Source organism: Haliotis rufescens, unplaced genomic scaffold, assembly GCF_023055435.1.
Source record: "Haliotis rufescens isolate VD_foot unplaced genomic scaffold, xgHalRufe1.0.p SCAF_82, whole genome shotgun sequence".
Classification (NCBI taxonomy): domain Eukaryota; kingdom Metazoa; phylum Mollusca; class Gastropoda; order Lepetellida; family Haliotidae; genus Haliotis; species Haliotis rufescens.
In genome coordinates, this window is record NW_025964375.1 from 647,374 (window position 1) to 669,645 (window position 22,272).

Genomic DNA, 22,272 nt, shown 5'->3' on the forward strand with positions numbered 1-22,272 from the left:
GACTATTGTTGTATGAGAATTCATAGGACGAGTGTTGCATAGGAATGTACTTGATTATTGTTGCTTGAGAATAAATATGACTAGTTTTGCATAAGAATGTAATTGACTATTGTTGTATGAGAACGAAAAGAAGGACTAGTATTACAAAAGAATGTACCAGAACATTGTTGCTTGAGAATAAATATGACTTGTTTTGCATAAGAATGTACTTGACTATTGTTGTATGAGAATTCATAGGACGAGTGTTGCATAGGAATGTACTTGATTATTGTTGTATGAGAACGAAAAGGACCAATGGTGCATAAGAATGTAATTGACTATTGTATGAAAATGAACAGGACTAATGTTGTATAAGAATTTACTTGACTATTGTTGTACGAGAAAGGAAAAGACTAATGTTAAAGTTACATGAGAATGTACTTGACTATTGTTGTATGAGAATGAAAGGACTGCTGTTTTATGAGAAAGCACTGAACTAATTGTATATAAGAATGCATTAGGCTGATGTCGTATGAGTATTTACTTGTTTTCAGTTAGTGAGTTAGTAAAAGCTACTTAATGCTGCGGGTTATTAGTATTCAAGCTTTGTTCCGGTGGTATGGAAACCAATGCCTGAAAACATGAGCAACGAAACACATCATCGGGGCACGATCACTCGCAATCAGCTATGTTTCAGAGCATTACCATCCGATCCCTCTAAGTCGTCTCTTAGAAAACGGGGCGGTCGGGTAGCCCAGTGGTTAAAGCGTTCGCTCGTCACGCTGAAGACCCGGGTTCGACTCCCGACATGGGCACAATGTGTGAAGCCCATTTCTGGTGTCCCCCGCCGTGATATTGCTGGAATATTGCTAAAAGCGGCGTAAAACCATACTCACTCACTCACTCTTAGAAAACGAATAGGTAACATGGCACCAATTATAACCTGGAATATCCTCGGGGAAAAGAACATATCCACCCAAACGCTGGTACCATTATAATTGTCACAACTCTATTTAGTTCAAAAACTCAAGGGCTGCAATTCGTTTAAGAAATATGTCAGATGTGTAGCATATGTCAATGCCAAATCAGAATATTCCTATATCACCTCGTCCTTCGTGGTTTCTTAACGACAATCATGTGTTTATTCATGTGACAAAAGCCACTAAACACTGAGTTGTCTCTTCTTATCAAAATGACAACTCATGGAGTTAACTAAACTATGTTTAGTCAAGGCATAATATTCTGTGACGTCACGAAACAACGGTACCACAAACTGATATATGACTGAAATGGAACTATTTAAACCTACTTTATTTGGGTGATAAACATAGTACAAACAATCAGAATGATACCAGAAAATAAAACATGATCAATATAAGAACGGAACCCTGCTTTAAACCCTCCATGTTATTTGAAATACTTCAAACAGAAAATGTCATGGTTTAATGTTCCCGCCATTGGTATGTATTCTTACATATTACCATATAAGTAAACACAGACGTGTGTGGGGTGTATGCGTACGTATGTGTGTGCGCGTGTACGTGTGTGTTTGACATCACATTCGGTTAATCACTGATCGTTGGAAGGAGTTTAAACTTCGTAAATCGCACAGTTGGAGATCAGTGGTTCCACCAGTCCTGGTCTGTTAAGCTAATAGATCAAGAATGTACAATGCCATAAAAGGTTGATAGCATTGCTGAGTGACTAACAGACTCTGCTATTGATACTACAAATCCATTAAAACTTGACAATCAGGAGGCAGGGTTTAAGAACAAGGATAGATAGCCATTGTTCCCTTGCAGAAAGCACCATACAGTGTATATTGCCCATTTGTAGCTGTGCATTAGAGGCCCAGGTGCGGATGGTCATTTTTCAATTATGTAGATTATACACCAGTGTCATCTTAAAATAATTGACCTTCATTGTTTTCTTGTGTACGTACGAATTCACATATGTATTATTCAATGATCATGGTGATAATTGTGTTTTATTCTCATTATCATGGTTCACATTGATGTGTCAGTACAAGGTGGTCTCAACTAATTACTATTCTGCGCAGTGATGTTAGTTATAATTTGTTTGAATTAATTTTCTGCCGTAGCATCTTGTTAATGAGGCATTGTGTCATTATCAACGTAATTAACATGACGTTATATTCTAGTCGTCAAATTTGCGACAATATATTCATTGTTAACCAAACAAAGTATATTTGCGGTTATGTTTCCATAAACCGAAAACAATTAGCTTACACCAATAAACGGATTGCTGCTTCCCGATGGTACAGTGGGCAGGCCTTTAGCTGCAGTACTGCGCTGAACGATGTCACTATGTGTTGTTCTCAATGTTCATGATCAAATAAGCAAGGTGTGAAGTTATTCTTGACGTATCTATCTATAAGAATTAACTTCGATATGTTTTCGTGTTTATGTAGGTATGGATTTACACAGTGTGCTCACTGGTGCTAATGATCATATCGTCACAAACGCAAACAATATTGAAATCAATTCATTACGTCATTTGTGGACGTAAGCTTAAATTCTGTACGCAAACCATAACTTTAAATGTGTTGTATCCTTACCATTGTATAAGAGAACATGTTTCTATAGAGTTCAAAATGAAAATGAAGTAGTGTTTTAGCAAATATCCAAAGGAAATTGCTTCTACTTCTCTGAGACTAAATTCATAGAATGCAGATGGTCAGACCACATTCGTAAAGTAAAGTAAGGACTCTTTGGAAAGGGAACGAGTGAAGTTCTATGGGGCCTGGAAAACAAAATATTCAAGGGTTTTCTTGCCTAAGCATATAGCAAAATGATGATGTCTTGCATCACTTGACGATCCTTTTGTTTTGTTTCAGATGACTGTGCCCTTTAGGCTAGAAGTGACAGTGGTGGTGGCAGTCCTAGCGTGCGCATGTTCATATGGAATGAAAATAGACTTTTCCCGACTCACACACCTTAGACGGACACCCCTTATTGCACACAAAAGAGGCTCAGAATGTACAGGTAGAGAGTCCGTCACAAAATATGTTTTCTTTATCTCGTACGTCAATAGATCACCAACGTCTATCCACGACATTCTTTATATTAGTGAATGAAATGACTCATTATTTGTTTCCAATGAATGTTTCAATGATAACGCTAAATTGATGTTTACAGAGTTAAAAAAGGGAATTCATTATTGTTACCATACAAATATTTTGCAGTATACATTTTTCTAGAAACACACAAAAAGAATATGATACTCATCCTCAACATGGAACTTTGCACAATGAACAAAGTCGTACATGTTTAAGAATGGACTTATTTCGGCCAGAATTAATATCAATATTTGTTAAAGTTTTAAAGTTACTTGATGTAAAGAAAATCCGCTAACATAGAGCTTCAATTTTGATAAAACTCTAAAAATAGTAATAAACATATTTTCACTGATTTAACTCCCTGTTTTAATCACATATAACCAAATCCATAAAATGCAAGTTTCTTATCTTGTAAGCTCATGTTGTATAACCAATATTAGAATAATGAAACATTCATATATATACATATTCATGTCCGTTATTCAGTTATGGCCTGATGAGACTCGTACGTGGTACGAGTTGAAAGCGCTAGCCTATTAAAACTGTGTTCAATCTGACTCCACTTATTTAATTAATACATTAAGAACATTTACCCATTTAGTCCATTAATGAAATTATGTAGTGATTAAAAATAACTCAAAGAGGGTTTGGGTGATCCAGGCACTGTCAGCCTGACTTAGGCTCATCATCAGCTCAGGGCCCTTGCTCCCTCTACACGCAGCCCGGACAGCGAATGGGACTTCTCCCAGGAAGCGCTGCCTAGTCAAACCCACCCAGAATCACCCAAACCCACCTTCGGAGAATGTGAAGACTCCCCAACACTGCAGCCTTCTGCATTACCCAGATTGCCAGAAAGGCTGTATTCCTGGTAGCAAACCCGGGTACTCTCCCAATGTCAGTCAACAGATTGGGAGGTACCAAACCTAAGGCACCGAGAACAATGGGAAGTCGGACAACTTGGTACTTGGGATGGAAGCGTGACATTTCGAAAGCGAGGTCGGCATATTTGCCATGTTTTTCCGCAAACTTGTCAATCACATTGGTGTCAAAAGGTGACAGAAAATTCAATGATATAAATGATTTCATTGGATTTATCAAAAAGGATAAGATCAGGTTTGTTGGCCTGGATACGTCTGAGGCTGTAAATGGGCCTATTCGAAAAAAAATTGTATTCATCATTTTCCATGACCCCCTGTACATATTCCGGGTCGTACCATGGATGGACCTCTGTGTCAAAACCACAAGCATGGCGAAGACGGTAATAAAATGATCGAGCAACACCATCATGTCGTTTAAGTGATGTGTGTGTGCATTAATATTATTATTCGGGTTGATCACCGTCTTCTGCTGTTGCTGACATTATACTGGTATCATATATGTTATGCAAACAATGTTTCATCAGTAGAAAATGAATTTATTGGAAAGGAACTACGGAGGTTAACTTGATAATAAGCCATTACAAGATATAGATTACGTAACAAACAACTCACACAGTAATTACTTAATTTGTATGTATTGTTCGCGTCGTTTGAAGATTTGTGGGTCTAGACTTCAAAAGGGTCAGGATACGAAACTTCCATTACAAAACATGAGATATGATCTAGGCTAATAAGGAATCATTTGAATGTCATGAGTGCGCGTGTGTGTCGTGTATCAGTCAGGTCAACATATTAGCTTAATACACGCACAATCCACTGTAGACTGTCTTGATTGATTGAAATACTGTATCATGTTTCTCATTTAGCAGTTCATTGAATTGATCATGAAGATGCTAATTGGTAAATTTGCCCTTACTATTCCCCAACGTCGCGGTGTCTATATTTATATCCCTTTAAACAAACAAAGACATTCTTTTTATGTTATCGATTTTAGTATTGAAATGAGATCAAACTGTTTGATTACTGATCCGTTTCTTAAATGTACAATGTATCCATGAAAAGGCAAACCTAGAGTGCAACCAGTTTGAGTGCCTCGTCGTTATTCTTCATGTTGTCTCATGCTGATGTATGTCCACATTAGTCGCACGTAGATCAACAAACTTAATATAGAATACCATTAACTATTGATGTCAATTAGTCAAATAGTAGGTCAGGGCTCCAACATCAAAGACTGATGCCAGTTTAAGTACATATGGTCATATTCCTTTCAAAATTGTGGAAATCAAGCCCATTTCGGTAAGCTATTAGGCCATCTTTTGAGACTTTTCATTTACTTATTGGAACGATTTTGTAAAAAATACACTGTAAAAATCAACCAAGCTTTAGGATTTACACTTCTTTGACCACATCTAAAGCTTATCGTGTCTGTTTAAACAGAGAAACATTCAATGCTATCTTCACAGAACTTGAACAGATATGTAAAAATATGAATGAAAAACAAGAGTTCCTGGTTGAATATAATTAAATTCTTCAAGAATACCTTTGTTTTATTATATACAGATAACAATACATAAATGCAGGGTTTGGGTGATCCTGGCACAGTCAGGCTAATTAGGTCCATCATCCGCTCAGGGCCCTTGCCCCTCTCAACACGCAGCCCAAGTAACGAATGGGACTCCAACGATGCGCTAATTAGTCCAACCCACCAGTTTTTCGGAGAATGTGAAGACTCTCCAACACAGCAGCCTTCTGCATTACCCACAATGTCAGAAGGGCTGTGTTCCTGGCAGAAAACCCGGGTACTCTCCCAATGTCAGTCAGTAGGTTGGGAGGTACCAAACCGAGAACAATGGGGAAACGAGCAACATGGTACTTGGAGTGCAAGCGTGAAATTTCAACACAAATAAACTCGATGCTGTGGTCGTTTAGATAGCCTCTCCTTGAGTCTGGGCCGGTTTCTTATGGCACTTCGTTTGGTTGACACTCATTTCTGTACCGTCAGGCAGTACAGAACCATCAACAAAATCAACATTGACATTTAGATTATGTCACACATCCTTGGCTCGTTTCAGGAAACTGTGGATTGCCTTGTTTTCATCATGAATCTTGGCATGTTTCACAAGAGGATTATCAGACAAATAAATGTGTGCAAAAGTGCACAATACAATTATACATGAAGGACCTCCACGTTCACCAAACCACCCCCTCCCCTTATGATTGGTAAATATAAGCGATTGAGGGAAGAGCAGGGTGGTGGGATTTATTGTCGACATGATTCTTCGTGTGAAGGTGTCAATATCCTGAATGTCTCGCTTCGTCCAAACAACGACACAAATTGACAAAAGTGGAGTCGGAATCGGGAGAAAACTCAAAATCTTCGAGGCCACCATCTGAAATTTCATTTCGTGAGCCTACGTGTGGGCCATCGGTGACAACTGCCACAGGTAATTTAGGGAGGATAATGCAAGCGTTCCTTTGCAATTTCGGGTCTACTGCGTGTGGACCTGGGGGTTCATGCACAGGCACCTGACGAGACTTGGCAGTAAGCTCACACCAGGTTCACGGCGCATGTACAGCTTTAGTCGCGAATATTCTGCTCTGTCAGGTCGGCATACATCGGCATGGCTTTGTCCGAGTGCTGCTTCGGTAATATGCCATTTATTCGTGGTATTTCTGGCCATCCTGTTGCAACCAACTTAGTTGGTGCGTCCAAGATACTCTTGGATGGGTTCTGTGCCTAACTCTGTGGTAAGTCACATCTCCAGTTTGGATGGGGGCGGTCGGGTAGCCTAGTGGTTAAAGCGTTCGCTCGTCACGCCGAAGACCCGGGTTCGATTCCCGACATGGGTACAATGTGTGAAGCCCATTTCTGGTGTCCCCCCCCCCCCCCCCCCCCCCCCCCCCCCCCGCCGTAATATTGCTGGAATATTGCTAAAAGCGGCGTGAAACCATACTCACTCTCTCACTCACTCACTCACTCACTCCAGTTTGGATGGTTTGTATACCGGAGGGAGGCTGACTTGGCGGAGTTGAAAGACGATTTTCTTAATCGCGTTCTGTAACCCAGTGTTAACCAGCTTCGAGCGATTATTCGTAACTTGGTGTTGTACCTTTTGTTCAGAGGATTTAATCCTCCCTATCTAGGCAAACCACGGAGAGGCGTACATCATCAGGCCATTATTGTTAGTAGTAGTAGTAGTAGTAGTAGTAGCAGCAGTAGTAGTTGTAGTAGTAGTAGTAGTAGTAGTAGTGGTGGTGGTATCGGTCTTTTTATAGTTTTATAGTTTCCCCCCTTAAAAACAGATCATAGGTTTAAATGTATGCAGATCCTAGTGTATGTTGTCCTTGGTATAAACATAACAAAATATCCTTTCCCTTCTGTTTTATGTTTGAAATGTGGCACTGTTTACGTAGTTATGTCCATTTTATCGTAAAAACGCATTTTGCCTAAATGTATTTCACAGGAACTGTTTTATATCAAGACAGATGGCCTTCTCCATAGTGACAATAACAGAGTCTACCTGACATTTGCCAGACGCCAAAGACTAATGTTCTTGTGTTTCAACCTTCTTGAAAGTGTCCATTCTAGATTGCAAATAAAATTACGTGGTAGTGTGTTTGACTGTCTTAAATCAATAGTGTATCAAAATCGATATTAAACCCTGAAATTAAGATAGACTAAAGCTATCAGACAAAAAGTGTTGCTGCAGATGAAACATTGATGCACAACATATGCAACTCTAGCTACTGGAAACACGCCCAACGAGTTCTTCACAATAAATTGATGTCTTGATACAGGACTTTATGTGTAAAGAGTACAGGTTCCGTGTCTGGTACATGCAGTCTATACAGAACAACAGAAAGGAAAAATATACGTTCCATACCAATGACCTGAACCATACAGCCTCCACCTCGAATGAGAAAAAATGAAAGAAAAATTAAAACCAAGCAGAATCAAACTATTCTCTGTGAAGTCATAAAAAGAATAAAACTGAAAAACAATTTACTTTTAATGATGATTTTGTCTTAGATATCAATGTCAATTCCGTGTGAAACAATGAATACATTCGATAGATAGCATATCTTTATACATTTATGAAAAGCAATCTACCTTAACAAAAGTGTAGAAGTATATGAAATATGACTTGCGTCTATAAGCTCCAAATCAGCAGTACTTGCTGTAATCACTGTTTGCTTTCTGCAATTAGATATGATTTACTGAGTCAAATTATCCCCACAAAAATTGATATGATAAAAAAAATACCTGTTTCCACCTTCTTATCACCAGGCTAAGATTAAGAGCAGAAAAATGGATATCACCTTCAAAACATGTGGTGAATTGTTGTAATGCAACACCGCTTAACCATTATCCTAAGCCGGTTTGACATTTAAGAACAACCTTTAAACGGGCACCGGCTACCTATATTCCGATAAGGTTACTGCTGAAACCTGAACAGATCAACAAATTAGCCAAAATTGGAATATGCAAGTGTAGTAGTCTTTGAAGCGGCACAATTTCCCTTTTATTATCACAAGTTCTCTTTGAAATAAGATTGTTCTCGTGCAAGCGGGCAGAAGTTAGAGCCCAAAGTCACGCGGAGGGTTTCGATTTACAGGAAGTCGTGTTTATCCCTCGATTTATCGACTATGAGTATTGATCTCCAATTAGAGGTAATTTTGTGACAAAGAACTTTAAGCTGGAGTTTTAGCATACCATATTCAACGTGTGTATATATCCTTAACAAAACGGAAAGATGAATGTATCGTCTTTGTAGAATCCACAAAATGCCTTTTAGGAATGGGTCAATATATACCCTATTGTACTACGAGCCTTCGGCCAGGCGATAAATTTGGCCCTAATTTGATAGATTCGCAGAATACGTTATTTCACGACAAGCCGCCACGAGCAACTCAGTCGGTGTGGCGGAACTGAAGGAAGAATATTAGTGCTGATACTGGCATATGGTTCCTAGTTAACAATTACCTTCTAACCATTACCAATATTGGACTGTCATCCATGCTGATTCTATTAACTTAATTGCTATTTTGTGTAATATATTTAGTTCGTGTTATCATGTCTAAATGGATGGGAAAAGATGACTGTGTAACACGCTAGTATCACTTTGACATATATTGTTTTACATTTTACAATTACATGAACATCAACCTTCAATATTTCAAATTTAAAAGTCATCAAGCAGGATTGTTCTGTTTCTTTCATTATCAGAGATGTATATATATTGCTTCCATTGCCATATAATCAACTAAATAGTATGTCACACGGAAATAGGTTGTTTCCATGGCTCCTAATGTCTGAATCCTCAGATCATATATGCACACCACAGCATAGGCCATGTTTAATTACTATCTGGTCGAGGTCATTTCGTCCAGTCGTGCCAATGGGAATCAACACGATACCCGTGTTTCGAATTTAAACACACATGGGACGTACCTTGGGATCAATATCGAACTTGTGAAGAATACCTGTTTGTCCCCATTTATTCCCATTAGTACATAACCCTGCTGTGCAGTAGCTATGTGTATATACACTAAAGTGGCTGTTAAGTTGGTTCATTGTCCCATCATACTTGCATATCTGGCAGGCATTGTGTATACATCGAGCGAATATTAGAGCTGCATTTCACTTTACTAATGGCCACCATTGTCAAATCAATTGGTGATGGGATATATGTTTACTTGACCATACTGATTTCAAAGCTAGTATAGTTACATACCTAAGGGGGGGAGAAACAAATTTTGGAAACCCTGGTTTCAAACGTGTCAGATCAAATTCCGGGTCCATGATTTCACAGTGATGACCAAAGGTCGGATTATGGCTCTCCTGATCGTATTTCATTGATACGTTTCTCGAACTTCAGCCAAATTCATCCACGTCTGTGTCAAAACTTTATAGCCTTAGAGTGCTTGACTAATGTTCTTTGATCCTATCTACTTCAACATTTCCCCATCAACTTGACAATTCACAGCTATGGCTGAAACGTTTTGTGTGTGGAGGACCACACTAGGTATGAATAGTCCTCAGTTAGCCGAAGACGTCACTCGTGGCCGTTTTGTTATGATAAAATCCAAAATATGCACTGATTCGATGCTAAAATGATGCGATTTAGGGTGTGTAAGAAACAGATGTTTGCACTCGTGCCTGTCACATCCCATTTATCTTACAACGAGTTGTTTCAAAACGTATCAATCTGGCTTTCTCTCGTTAGATACGTTTTGAAACAGTCTCGGGCATCTCAATGCATCAGTGGAGATACCAATATGGGATAACTTTCTTGTTCCATGTCTGACCTATGTAAATCTCTTATGAAAGAATTTGGTGAACTAAGTCAGGCCTGCGAGGAAGAGAAGTATAACTTGTCATTGTTTTCAAGACATTTGCACGCATCGATAATTTGCGTAAAGTAAATGTCAAATTAGATATCATTTGGATATTGATTTGATTCGATGAGGGTGTACCCACGTGTTTCGTCTATATATAATGCCCCTAGTATTACATGTGGATGAATGAAAAAGTACGTTACAGAATAACACGAAGGTGGAACTATTGTATGGACCACAATCAGAATGCAATAAGAGTTGAACCACTTTATAGATCATAATGCAGTTAGAGTGGACTGATATCATGGACCACAAGCAGGCTGCAGCTGGAGGGACTACTTCACACACCACAAACAGTAACAAAGGCAACGAGAGTGCAACCAATTCATAGATCTCACTCGGTATGCAATAGAGTTGAACCGTGGTACAGATCACAGTCGACATACAACGAGAGTGCAACCAATTCATAGATCTCACTCGGTATGCATGAAAGTGGAACTATGGTATAGATCACAGTCGGCATACAACGAGAGTGCAACCAATTCATAGATCTCACTCGGTATGCTCGAGAGTGGAACTGTTGTGTAGATAACAGTGATATCGGGACTGATTCATAAATTCAAGAAGCCGTTTGTAGGAGCAACTAACGGTGTTAAAATGTACTCGCATTATTCAAATGAAGCATTTGTATTTGATTTATAAGCATCTTTGACACAGTGTCAATGACAACGTAATATTTGATATATTGATAAATGTCGAACTGTAAACCAATGCACACTTTATCATGAACGGGTGACAGAGGTTACTTTCTTTATCTGGAATCTATTCCGGATGAAGGGAAAATGAAATGCACTTTGAGTTTGAATCAATAAAAGGCACTTTGAACTTGTATTAGTCTGTGGTGTACCTCTCCTTACTTTCAAATGTATGGAATGGATTTAGAAATAGATATATTCCTGTCAAATATTTGTTAAGCCGTTTTAAGAGAAGTAGATTTATCATAAAACCGTTTCAATCGGCTTTTTTAATCTTACTCCCATCCCGAAAATTGCAAAAGATTGCGAAATTGAGAGGGTTTTTAAAAAAAAAGTCGATATGAAATTCATTGCAAGTATTCCCATGTCAGAAACCGGAGATATGACCAGCCACAGACATATCAAAATGTCGGCAGTGTTAGTTTTTTCAGTTTGATCTTAACAGTGTTAAAGCGATAATTGTATGATTCAATATGGCGTGGGATTTCCTCAGATTGTTGAACGGTCATACTCTCATCTGTATGTACTCAATAAAAAGCAAGCGCAATGTTTCGAACGTTAATTGAGAAAACCAATAAAAACGAGCCTCAAATTTACCCTTATGTCTGTCGAATTATTCAGGCTTATCTCTTCTCTGCAACAAAGTCGGAACTAAGATGGGTTCGGTTTAATGCCGCTATGGGTTAGGAGGAGAAGAATGCTAACAGAATAGCTAATACATAAGACTCCTCGGCACAAGGCAAGACGATGACAATTGGTAGCTTCTGATGTGTGAGAAGGTTCTGAGATGCGAAACAGGTTAAGGAGGCTATTGGGAGTGAATTTTGATTTTTGGCTCTGGCTTAGGAGAATCTTTAACATCATAATACATTTATAGCTACATCTTGCTGGAGAATTAATCGGATTTAGAGACACAGCCAGAGTTAAAAATCAATGAGTTAATGAAGTACTCATTGCAAGCAGTGGAGAAAAGATATTAGTGGCAATGACACATGTCCTTTTCCGAGAGTGTTGGGTAAACGGCTCTGTTAAGGAGTCGCTCCTTGTCATAAGTTATTCTTAACACAAAGGTGTGGATGAACATGGAAAGACGTCATGATCATATTATTCATTCAAGAACTTTATCACGTTTAGTAATTTTTCAGAAACCAGATACACTGTACACATGATAAAACTGAAAACCATACACATTCCCTTATCTCACCATATCGCTCTCTTATTAACTAGACTAAACTGCTATCGTCATAAATGATAAATGTTTATTATCATAATGTTGATCCACTGGATCCACTGGAGTTCTTATGAACGAAAATTTCCTTAAATCAAAGTCCGGTATGTTTCAGAGAGCCTAGGAAATGATAGACATTGTGCTGAGCGGTGGTACTATTGTAGTCTCATGGGTTCATTTGTAATGGATCGATCTGTAATGTGTATGAAGTAGGGCAGGAAATTAATAACATCTTCACAAGAAGGGTGCCGTAATACAGGATTTAATCAAAATGTATACCAGAATAATGATGGTGTGCACCGTCCTAGCAAATGCAGATTCTTTGTTTGAAATGAAAAGGGAGTTAACTGATGGTCGAGTCAAATACCGTTCGGTTTAGCATTTTCAATTCTCTGTACACAACTGGGCTAGGAATTGCAGATTACAATACTTGAACACTTGGAAACTGAGCTCTATTGTAGAAACCAAAGAATTGGCAGTGACCTGCAATCCCCGAAGCTCAGTAATATTTCATGTGACGTGATGTGATGTGTGAATGGATGAAAAAGTTTATAATATCACCAGAATTAAGGTAAACGCCACGATTAATAAAAGGCCATAAATAAGTTTACGTTCAAAAAAACATATTTGCAAATATATAAATTGCTACGGTCGTTGAAACGGCTGAGAAAAGCTTATTTGAAATCAACTCAACGATGACGAAAACTTGGATTAAACACAAATCAAATAATCGAAGAGTGTTACTAATGTTATTGTCATTTGCTCAAAGAAGAACCGTGAAAAAAGAGAACTGACTGGAATGTACGATTCACGCCAACGTAAAATGTTCCGCTCTTGCCGGATAACAAAAAAGCTGATGTAAATATCTCATATACGTGATCCGTTAGTTTTACATTTTCCCCATTTAAAGAAGGACTAGACTTGGCTAATTAGCGGCCCATGCATATTTGATTAACGTCCCAAAAATAACAGTTTCTTAAAAAGCTTGTCCTCCCAATTCAAATGTTATCATGTGTAAACATGTAGCAGTTAAAACCCTACTTACACTGATTCAGATCTACTGATTCACAGTGTGTCCATTGAACGTGCTTCAGAACAGCTTCAGAATTGATTTTCCTAAGTACGATAAAGCTAATGCAATACAAGTCCATCATTCCATTGTTCCACATGCTTCCATATGATTGTGTAACAATGCAGAACTATCTAAAGAATGACAACGTCATGTCTTTCTTATGAACATGGTTTGATTTGTGCATTTTCCTGCGTGTATGTACGCTTAGTCATGGGTAATTCATTATGAAACTATAAATTATCAATTCATCGCACTCGTTGCATGCTTTCTAACAATATATAATATCGCCAGTTTCTTCTCTTATGTTTCAGGAAATCCATGCCCACCTGATAAGCCGTTTTTATGCAAAGAGTCCTTCACCTGCATAGCACTTAAGTTCGTTTGTGATGAAACATTTGACTGTGACGACGGTTTTGATGAAGATAAAGCTGTGTGCAATGCTGGTAAGTAGAGGTGGCTGTTGGGGTACACAAGCAATAGCTGATATAAGTGTAATAGCAGTAGACACTGTTTTAATTGTACGGAGAATTCAAGGGAAGATGATGGTCCAGTTGCCTAAAGATTGGCAAGGCGCTGAGTCGGTTCGCCTAACTTAGTCGTGCTTGGACCAAGCCGATCGTGGGTCCAAATATAAGCTTCTCCCTTATATGATCTTCAGCACCTATAATTGGTCAATGTAGCACATGCGACTTCAGTCAAATTTCGACATAAAGTAGTCGATGTGGTGATTATAGTTGTGGATGTGTAGTTCTCATTCTGATATACATTAGGCTATAATTACGCTTCGAACAATATCAAGTAATAACATGCTGAGTCATCTTAGTTAGGGTACAACCTCTGTGGAAAGAGTGTTTGCCCAGAGAGCGGAAGGTCGGTGTTTCGATCCTGGTCGCGTCATGCCAAAAGACTTTTAAAGATGGTACTTGTTGTTAGCCTGCCTGGCGCTCGGCATTAAGGGGGTAAAACAAGGACTAGTAGACTCGGAGTCATTACACTGTGTCTTTGTGGGCTTTCCATGTTAAGCTGCGATATGGTATCTCAGTGGGTTAGCCGTATAAAACCGGTATTGTCCGGTACAAACAGCCTCTCTCTCTCTCACTCACACACACGCACACGCGCACGCACACGCGCACGCACGCACGCACGTACGCGCGCGCCTTCATACACATCGCTATATAAGTGCAATACTCTTTTACATGATGTTACCTCACCTAACATACCCTTTGAAGGAAATCCCAACATAACGCAGTTGGTGGACGTGTACCTCTTTAGTTACACCTCTCTGTCATGAATCTGACCGACAAGGAGCCTAATTTCGGAGGAGGACGCTAATGGCAGCACTGACACGTTTCCAGTACAATAACCTTAAGTTAGTAGGAAGGACAGTGAAACATCAGTAGTCCAGGAGAGTATAGGACTACCATCCATATTGATTGTCGGTTTGACTTGCTTTATAATTTCTACCTTTATGACAATTAGCTTCCGAAGTACACGTAGGGCTAATGCATTTATATTCATTTGAATGAAAACTAAAACTATTTTTAGCTTGAAAACCCCATTTGTTATTCATTTCGGATAGAAGACATATTCCAGAACAAAACTCGAAAACGATTTTTTGAGTCATCTTGTTTTCAATTTATTATTTTGTATGGAGACCAACTGTTAGATATACATATTTTGACAAATAACGTGACATCTTTGGTTTTAAGTCACAAATATATTCATGATATTAGCAAACATTAGCCATCATATCAAGAATTGTTTGTATCCATTTACCGTTTATATAACGGGAGCTTCGTATGGGAAAAAACTCGAAATCAAGTATCAGTATGCTTCTTTGCACTACAAATCGGGTTTAAAATTGTACTCTTCTCTATTTTGATGTTTCCTATCGCTTAAATGGTTCGTGCCTATGTTGACGCGGTCCACGGTACAAGGTGTATAATTGTATGGGATTCATACCGACAAACTAATTATAAAGGAAAATGTAATGTGTTTCTAGATAACGATGGATTGTAGGATTGTAGATTATTGGGGAGAATAATTACTGTGTATGTTGTGGGTAATTGTTACAGATGATATAAGTGAATACGTAATTGGAGTTATAACATTAATATGAAAGATACTGGTTATATAACGTCAACGCCTGAGAATATCCAGTCTCGATTATCCGCCGAAAGGTGAACATATGGATAATATGAATGAATCACTGAAAATCAGTGATGACACCAGGTGTTCGCGGAAAGGGTGAATGTAACCAGTCCTATCGGTGGCACCCATCACAAACACATACAAGGGCAAGTCAAGTATTTACCTGAACAAGCATACGTGTCCTCTCCTGAAGTCATTGATATGCCAGAGGAAATGTCAAGATCCTGTTATTAAGGAGATTAATTTTATCTTTCACTTTATCTGAAAGAGAAATTGTCCACATTGAAATTGTATTGGTATACTGGTATTATTTTAACATATTTGAAGACGTAGTCAAATATCAATTTATCTGTAGCATTGTTTGATTAAGAAGCAAGGACCACACTCTTTGCGTAAGAATTTTAAGTACTAGTACTGAACTGATAGCCACACACCATCACTTGAATAGTCAATCTGGAGGTAACCACGTTTTTCTTTGCCCCTGTCTTCTAAACCTTAACATGTCCAAGCTAACAGATAAGCCACAAAAAACGTTGAACAGTCACTGTTAATCCTCCTACACTGGAGCGTACATATCGGAAATATACATCCCCTGGAGTATCTAGCATACATAGATGTATAGGTCTAGTGTTAGATTGTGACTTTAAGTTGACGTTGTCGGCACATGCTACGCCTTTATAACATATGGCCAAATGAATGTTGACATCATTAGCCGAGTAGTTTCTGTAGGATAAACTGCCGGTTGGTGATGTCTGTTGCCACTAGGCCAGAAACTGAATTTTTGTGTCACAGAAATTAGATTATTGCTTGGTGTTTTTCAACGAAAGTGACAGTATCAACACTCTCGAGAATAAACTTGGAGGCTATTACTGGAGGCAAAATGTCTCAACGTGAAAGGCATTCAACATTGAACGTTTATTTTACTGTGACATGCGAATTCGGTAAAATATATAGAATACTTCACGAACTCCCGTGTAATACCGATTTTATGAAACGAGTGAATAGTTCTGGTATCTGACGTGCAAAAACGAGTCAGATACAAAACTATTCACGAGTTTTATTAAATTGGTATAACACGGGAGCGAGTTTAGTATTTTATTTCTTTCTTGCCATGTCAAACTTTTTTAAGAATGTAACTGTTGTGTGTAAATAGTCAGCCACCTACACGATCCACGGCATTCCCCAATTGAGTTTAACAGAATAATACCTCAAACACGTCAAAAGTTTAAACGTTTTAATTTAATACCATACAACGGCGCACCTTTAGAAATCAGGCGTCCGTTCCACAAAGTGTTCGTAGCACTTAAGGTTATCGTAACTCACATACTTTAACATAGACTTACGACTGTCGTTGCTCTACAGTACGATCACCTTGTGGAAGGGAGCCCTGCACCACAAAATTTAAAATTACGTCACAATACCCTGTGACGTAATTTGTAGAATTTTGTTGCAAGATCCACCGTCAATCCAATGTTATGTGACGTCAGCCAAGCAAACAAGGTTGCTGGGGTCATCGAGTGTGCATAAACTCCTCTCAGTAATCTATCATCTCCACATGCAATGTCGTTGAATTAGCCAAGTGACGTTGAGAGCTTTCAATATTTGTTCGTGAAACGTCTCGCAGTACAGAAGCACGCGTTTTGGTATTACACAATGTGTAATGCAGCTGTATGTTTATTAAACGGGTGATCCTTTCACGGGCAAGTAATAAAATAGCGCATGTAATATGTATACAAGCATGAACGTATTCTAAGATATGACGGAGATCGAATTTGACCATGTGGAGGAGTATTAGTGAGTTAGTGAGTTTGGTTTAATGCCGCTTTTAACAGTATCCAAGTATCACAGCATGACAGCTTAATGTGGGAGGAAAGCGCGAAGTGATGCAGGTCATCGCAGACGTTTACCATTTCGGTGAAACCCACGAGCACGGGTATGGTGCTGATCGACAAACCTAGAAACATAATCGTGGCGAACCGGGATTCGAACCCCCAATCATAGGTTTCTGGCGTGCCCAAGGGACGCTGTAGGAGTATTAATGCGAGGGAATTTATTGATCATTTGTTCAGAATTTCCTTATCTGTTTGCAATTCTGAACCATCATACGGTGTATGAAACTGCCAACTAGCTGTCACTTAGTCACTGAGCTATTATATGAAAATAATATTACATTTTCTTAGACGCTCCGTGGTGAACCCGGGCCAGCATGGGCTCACAGGATCTATTGCTTGACGTAAGAAGAACATTCAAGGCCGTAGTAAACTTTTCAAAGAGTTTTATTGAAGGCATGTTAAAGACACTTCCAAATTTGACGCAATTGTGACCACTGTCATAATGTCCCTACATGTATGCTTGTTCAGGTGAATACTTGACTTGCCCTTGTATGTGTTTGTGGTGGGTGCCACCGATAGGACAGGTTACACTCACCCTTTCGCGAACACCTGGTATCATCACTATTTGATAGTGATTCATAAACACATACGCATAATATACAATCATACAATGGAGATTTCGCGCATGATTATGAAAAAGATTTTGTCAAGGCAGACAATGTACATTTGCTCTTATGAGTGACCTTGATGTCCTCGATAAAGTAGATTTCCGATGCTAACTTCCTTTCCTTGGATTATCGGTCTCTTACCAAGAGGAATTGATGCCTTCCAAGTCCTAGGATGTCGAGAGTTATTAAGACAGATCTGTAGTTCCCAGGGGTTTTCAAACAATGAACGTCGAACTTGCTGGACAAATTTCATTTATAGTCTGTCTGGTGTAGGTTATCTGTCCAAAAACAGCCCGAAAACAAAGTGCTTTGTAAATGTTAGTCTTTGTTTTTGGCAATTGTGCTTACAAATTACAATTGAAGATCGATGCCGTGTGTTGAGAGTACAAGTACGCGGCATACAAGCCGCGATGCGAGAGATATATTAAATAAGGGATATTAAATTATTACGTTTATTATAATATGTACAAATGACGATAGTAGAAAGTACATATAATGCTGTTTCATAAACTCACGGAGCAAATTCCTACTTTCATATTTATGAATGCCAATACAATACATCCTCCTTAAAATAACCATATGTGTTTAGCTACGCTGTTTCAAATACCCTTGTGTACTTAAAGGTACCTAGATAAATAATACCAAACACGATTATTTCATTACGTGAAACGTGCGATATCACTTGAAAGCGGGTCAGACCGAGCACTTGATTTCAAAAAGCCAAGTGCTCCCATGGGCCAAGTCTAGGCTTACCGGGATTTGCTAAAGGCTATACATTTCATGTGGATTCCACACTTCCATTACACGTCCATTTCAGGAATATATATGACAATCCCAAGATGGACATTTTCGTGCTGTATGGCTAATGCCATGCAGGCAATGTTTGATTAGATAGTCTGTAAGGGGGAGTTAAATTTAATGAAGCAAGCGGTTACTTTTGAAGGTACATAACGTGCTGAAGGGAATGTATATTGTGTGCCCTATGTATTGGGTTCTGCCACACGCCCTACGCTGATAGACGTTAATCAGATATTTCATCAATCAATTGATTGTATGATGGGTTAGAGTTTCAAAGACAGATATAATTGTAACCCAGTTATGTGATGTAGAGTGCATTACGAATATTGCAAAGTTACGGAATGACGTTGTGATTGTGGAGCAGCCATGCATCTGCTATAGAAGTACGCGTTCTTCCACGTTAAGTTTATCTTTATGTTGTTTCAGCTTATGTCAACGTAAGCATAGCTTAATATGCATTGTGGTTTGGTGATGACAATACTGGCCTCTCATAACACATATTTTACATTTTAAATAAGTTAAACAATGTTTGTCAATTGTTATAATTTATTTTAGTATTCCAGTGTCTTAACTTAACCGATGAAACAGATCAAACAGGCATATTATTACTTTGGTTGACGTTTTTGAGAACATCAACTTGATTATAACTCACCTGACGGTGCACCTTTAGTCTTAATTCATATAAGAATACGTTTAAGTGTAATGGGGAGAGTCAAACTTCGCGACTCGTTTCTCATATTGTCATCTTTACTTACAGCGTCAAGACCCTCTGTGGAGCAGCTTTACGACTTCTTGGAAAATGAGAACAGCTGGATAATTCCCAAATTGTTTGGCGGCGTGGAACCTGAAGTTGTGGCTCACACTCTAGCCGGTATGTAACATTGACGTGGTAACATTGCATGAAATATTCAGAAGATATGGTCGGCCTTTTTTAAAACAAAACGCCTGTTTCTTTACATATCGAGTGTTGTGATTGCACATGTACCGATATCCTGGGAAGAAAGTCCCCAGTGAAAATACTCACTACCAGCTAACAAACACTCATCTGTTAATCATGATATACAGCTTGACCGGGTAAGTTTGACTACGTCATATAGTTACCACTTCTTTCTCTGTTTACACAAATATTATGCTGCATAGTATTATAGCAAGCAAGATAACACTCATGCCTCAGAAATACTGGCTTGTTTCACACGTGACTCTTACAAGAGCATCTAGACACGCTGGAAAAGGGCGTCAGACCATGTTGTCCATGTGATTTGACATCGGCGGTTTACAACATCTCACCTACTTCTGGAATGCCTAGGGGCGGTCAGGTAGCCTAGTGGTTAATGCGTTCGCTCGTCACGCGAAGACTCGGGTTCGATTCCCGACATGGGTACAATGTGTGAAGCCCATTGCTGGTGTCCCCCGCCGTGATATTGCTGGAATATTGCTAAAAGCGGCGAAAAACCATACTCACTCACTCACTCACTCTAGAATGCCAATCAAACAGGTTTACAACACGTTTGTCGGAGTGAAGAAAACTACTTGACTCATTTGTTGAAAATATGAATCATTTTTCAACAATGACAGCCATTTTGTTGGAAACTATGACAATCTTTCATAACATAAAACTCCTTTTTGATATATTTTACCGTTCCATGATACACTAAAATATTATTCTCATAATGTATCAAGTGAAATCATCTTTCACGCTATCACTTATGTAAAGGTTAACAATATGATAACTGCTCATGAGTAAAGCCTTTGTTTTTCAGTGGCCAGTGATATCGATGACCTCCAACTGACGCTCGGACTGACAGACGAGAATGTTGAGAATCTCAGGAAAGCCTTCGCTGCGGCTATGGAAGGCGACGAGCGTCCCCTGCTGAAGATGGACATGCCAGAAAGATCCTGGAACGAGGTGCAGTACATGCTCCAGCAGCTCCTTGACAGTGGTTTCAAGGTCTGAGGCCACGTGGTCAGGTCACGTGACCACAAACTGGCTGCTAATTGCTGGGCAAATAGCATCTCCCTGTAGTCCGTCAACAAAACAAAACATCTGCCTGAACATTGAGCACATTGGGGTGGCTCGATCTGTCATTTCGCTAGGAGAAACCTATCTCTGCTAACACTCCCAAAGACAAAGGACCACGGAAAGATAACTGTCGTCAGAAAAGAGGAAGATACTTCTTTTGGATAAAATGCTTATGTTTGATGAAGATTTATTTTTGACTGTGCTGATGAAGCAAAGCGTTTTTAGCGTGATGTCATCACAGTTCCAGCAAGGAACTACAGGACAGGAAAGCGCTGGTCAGTTATCTCCCTTGGTCATTTGCCTGGCTTTATTTCTGGTGAAATGTCAGTCATGCAATTCCTAGTCTTTCGTGTATCATTACAGTAAGTCTCATCATTGCGTCTGTGGTCTATAACTATCCAACATGTCGCTCGTATGTAATGTAAGACTAAGCTAACAAATCTACGTTTTAAAACGAAACGGAAAAGTGACGATTAACTTTGAAGGTCAAGGATAATATTTGGAGAGGGTGGAAAGTGCTCAATTTCTTTATGGAGAAACGGACCCGCCTGCAGTTAAAGACCCCTTGTCCCAACGTCGCCATTTTGTGTAAGCAGTTCGCGGTAAAATCAAAGAGTGTTTGTTATGAACATGCTTCTTGCACGGTGTGTAATGTTTTCAAACATAAGAAATTGGCTATTTTCGTGAAACCTATGAATTAACCAATAAAGTCCTCAACGTCATTGCATCAGTAGAAATCATCTCTCTCTGTGTTTCATAGCTATCTTATGTATATCATAGACAGACTGATGTAAAATATTCATGATATAATAAAACATCACCTAGATTCTTAGAACGTCTTTCAAATGCGTGAAAACCTTGTACTTTGCATTTCTAGTTAATTCAGTTCAGAGTTTTATTTTTGTCTCAAATCCTTCCTTTACCTGCCTGTTACATACATGGCGTATTGATATTTTCAAATAAAATATTTTATTTTACATAATCGGATTATTCATGAAAAGCATGGGTTATATTTCAGATGTGCAGTTTAATCGCCATTCGGCAAAATAGTCATCAGTGACCCGATTAATTTTAATGAATAGGTTCATTAATGTATTTGTCTAATTAGGAGTCAGTGGTGTTATAGTTCACGTATAAGACCGGGAACAGTATCAGTAGTAACAGAACACTAACATGAATAAATAATATGACTTGTGGATAGTACGTAATTGTTCACTGGTAGGTGGGATGTAATAACAAAGTGTTTTTAGTCAATTTGATCTGCAGTAAAAATAGAACCAAGGTGCCAATAGATGGCCACTTAAACATGTCCGTTTTGATGTAACGCGATGCTGGTAAAGACAATGGTAACGTTATGGCATGTTACAACGTGGAATAATGACTTTGAAAACACATATCAAAGTCATACGGATTGCACATGATGCACTTGAAAGATTGGAGCTCATACATACTGCAAAGGGTTTTACTAGGACC

The 22,272-nt window shown here is 38.8% G+C and overlaps 1 protein-coding gene across 1 annotated transcript in view; it reads left to right on the forward strand.

The window, feature by feature from the left end:
* LOC124144210 (neuropeptide prohormone-4-like) overlaps positions 1-21,631 on the forward strand; it is a 44,395-nt gene extending 22,764 nt beyond the window's left edge. The window contains exons 2-5 of the mRNA XM_046513508.2: positions 2,837-2,984; positions 13,642-13,773; positions 19,537-19,650; positions 20,540-21,631. Coding sequence (XP_046369464.1) covers positions 2,837-2,984; positions 13,642-13,773; positions 19,537-19,650; positions 20,540-20,733 — 588 coding nt within the window. The 3' untranslated portion in view covers positions 20,734-21,631. The remainder of the gene's footprint in view (positions 1-2,836; positions 2,985-13,641; positions 13,774-19,536; positions 19,651-20,539) is intronic.
* The last annotated feature ends 641 nt before the right edge of the window (positions 21,632-22,272 follow it).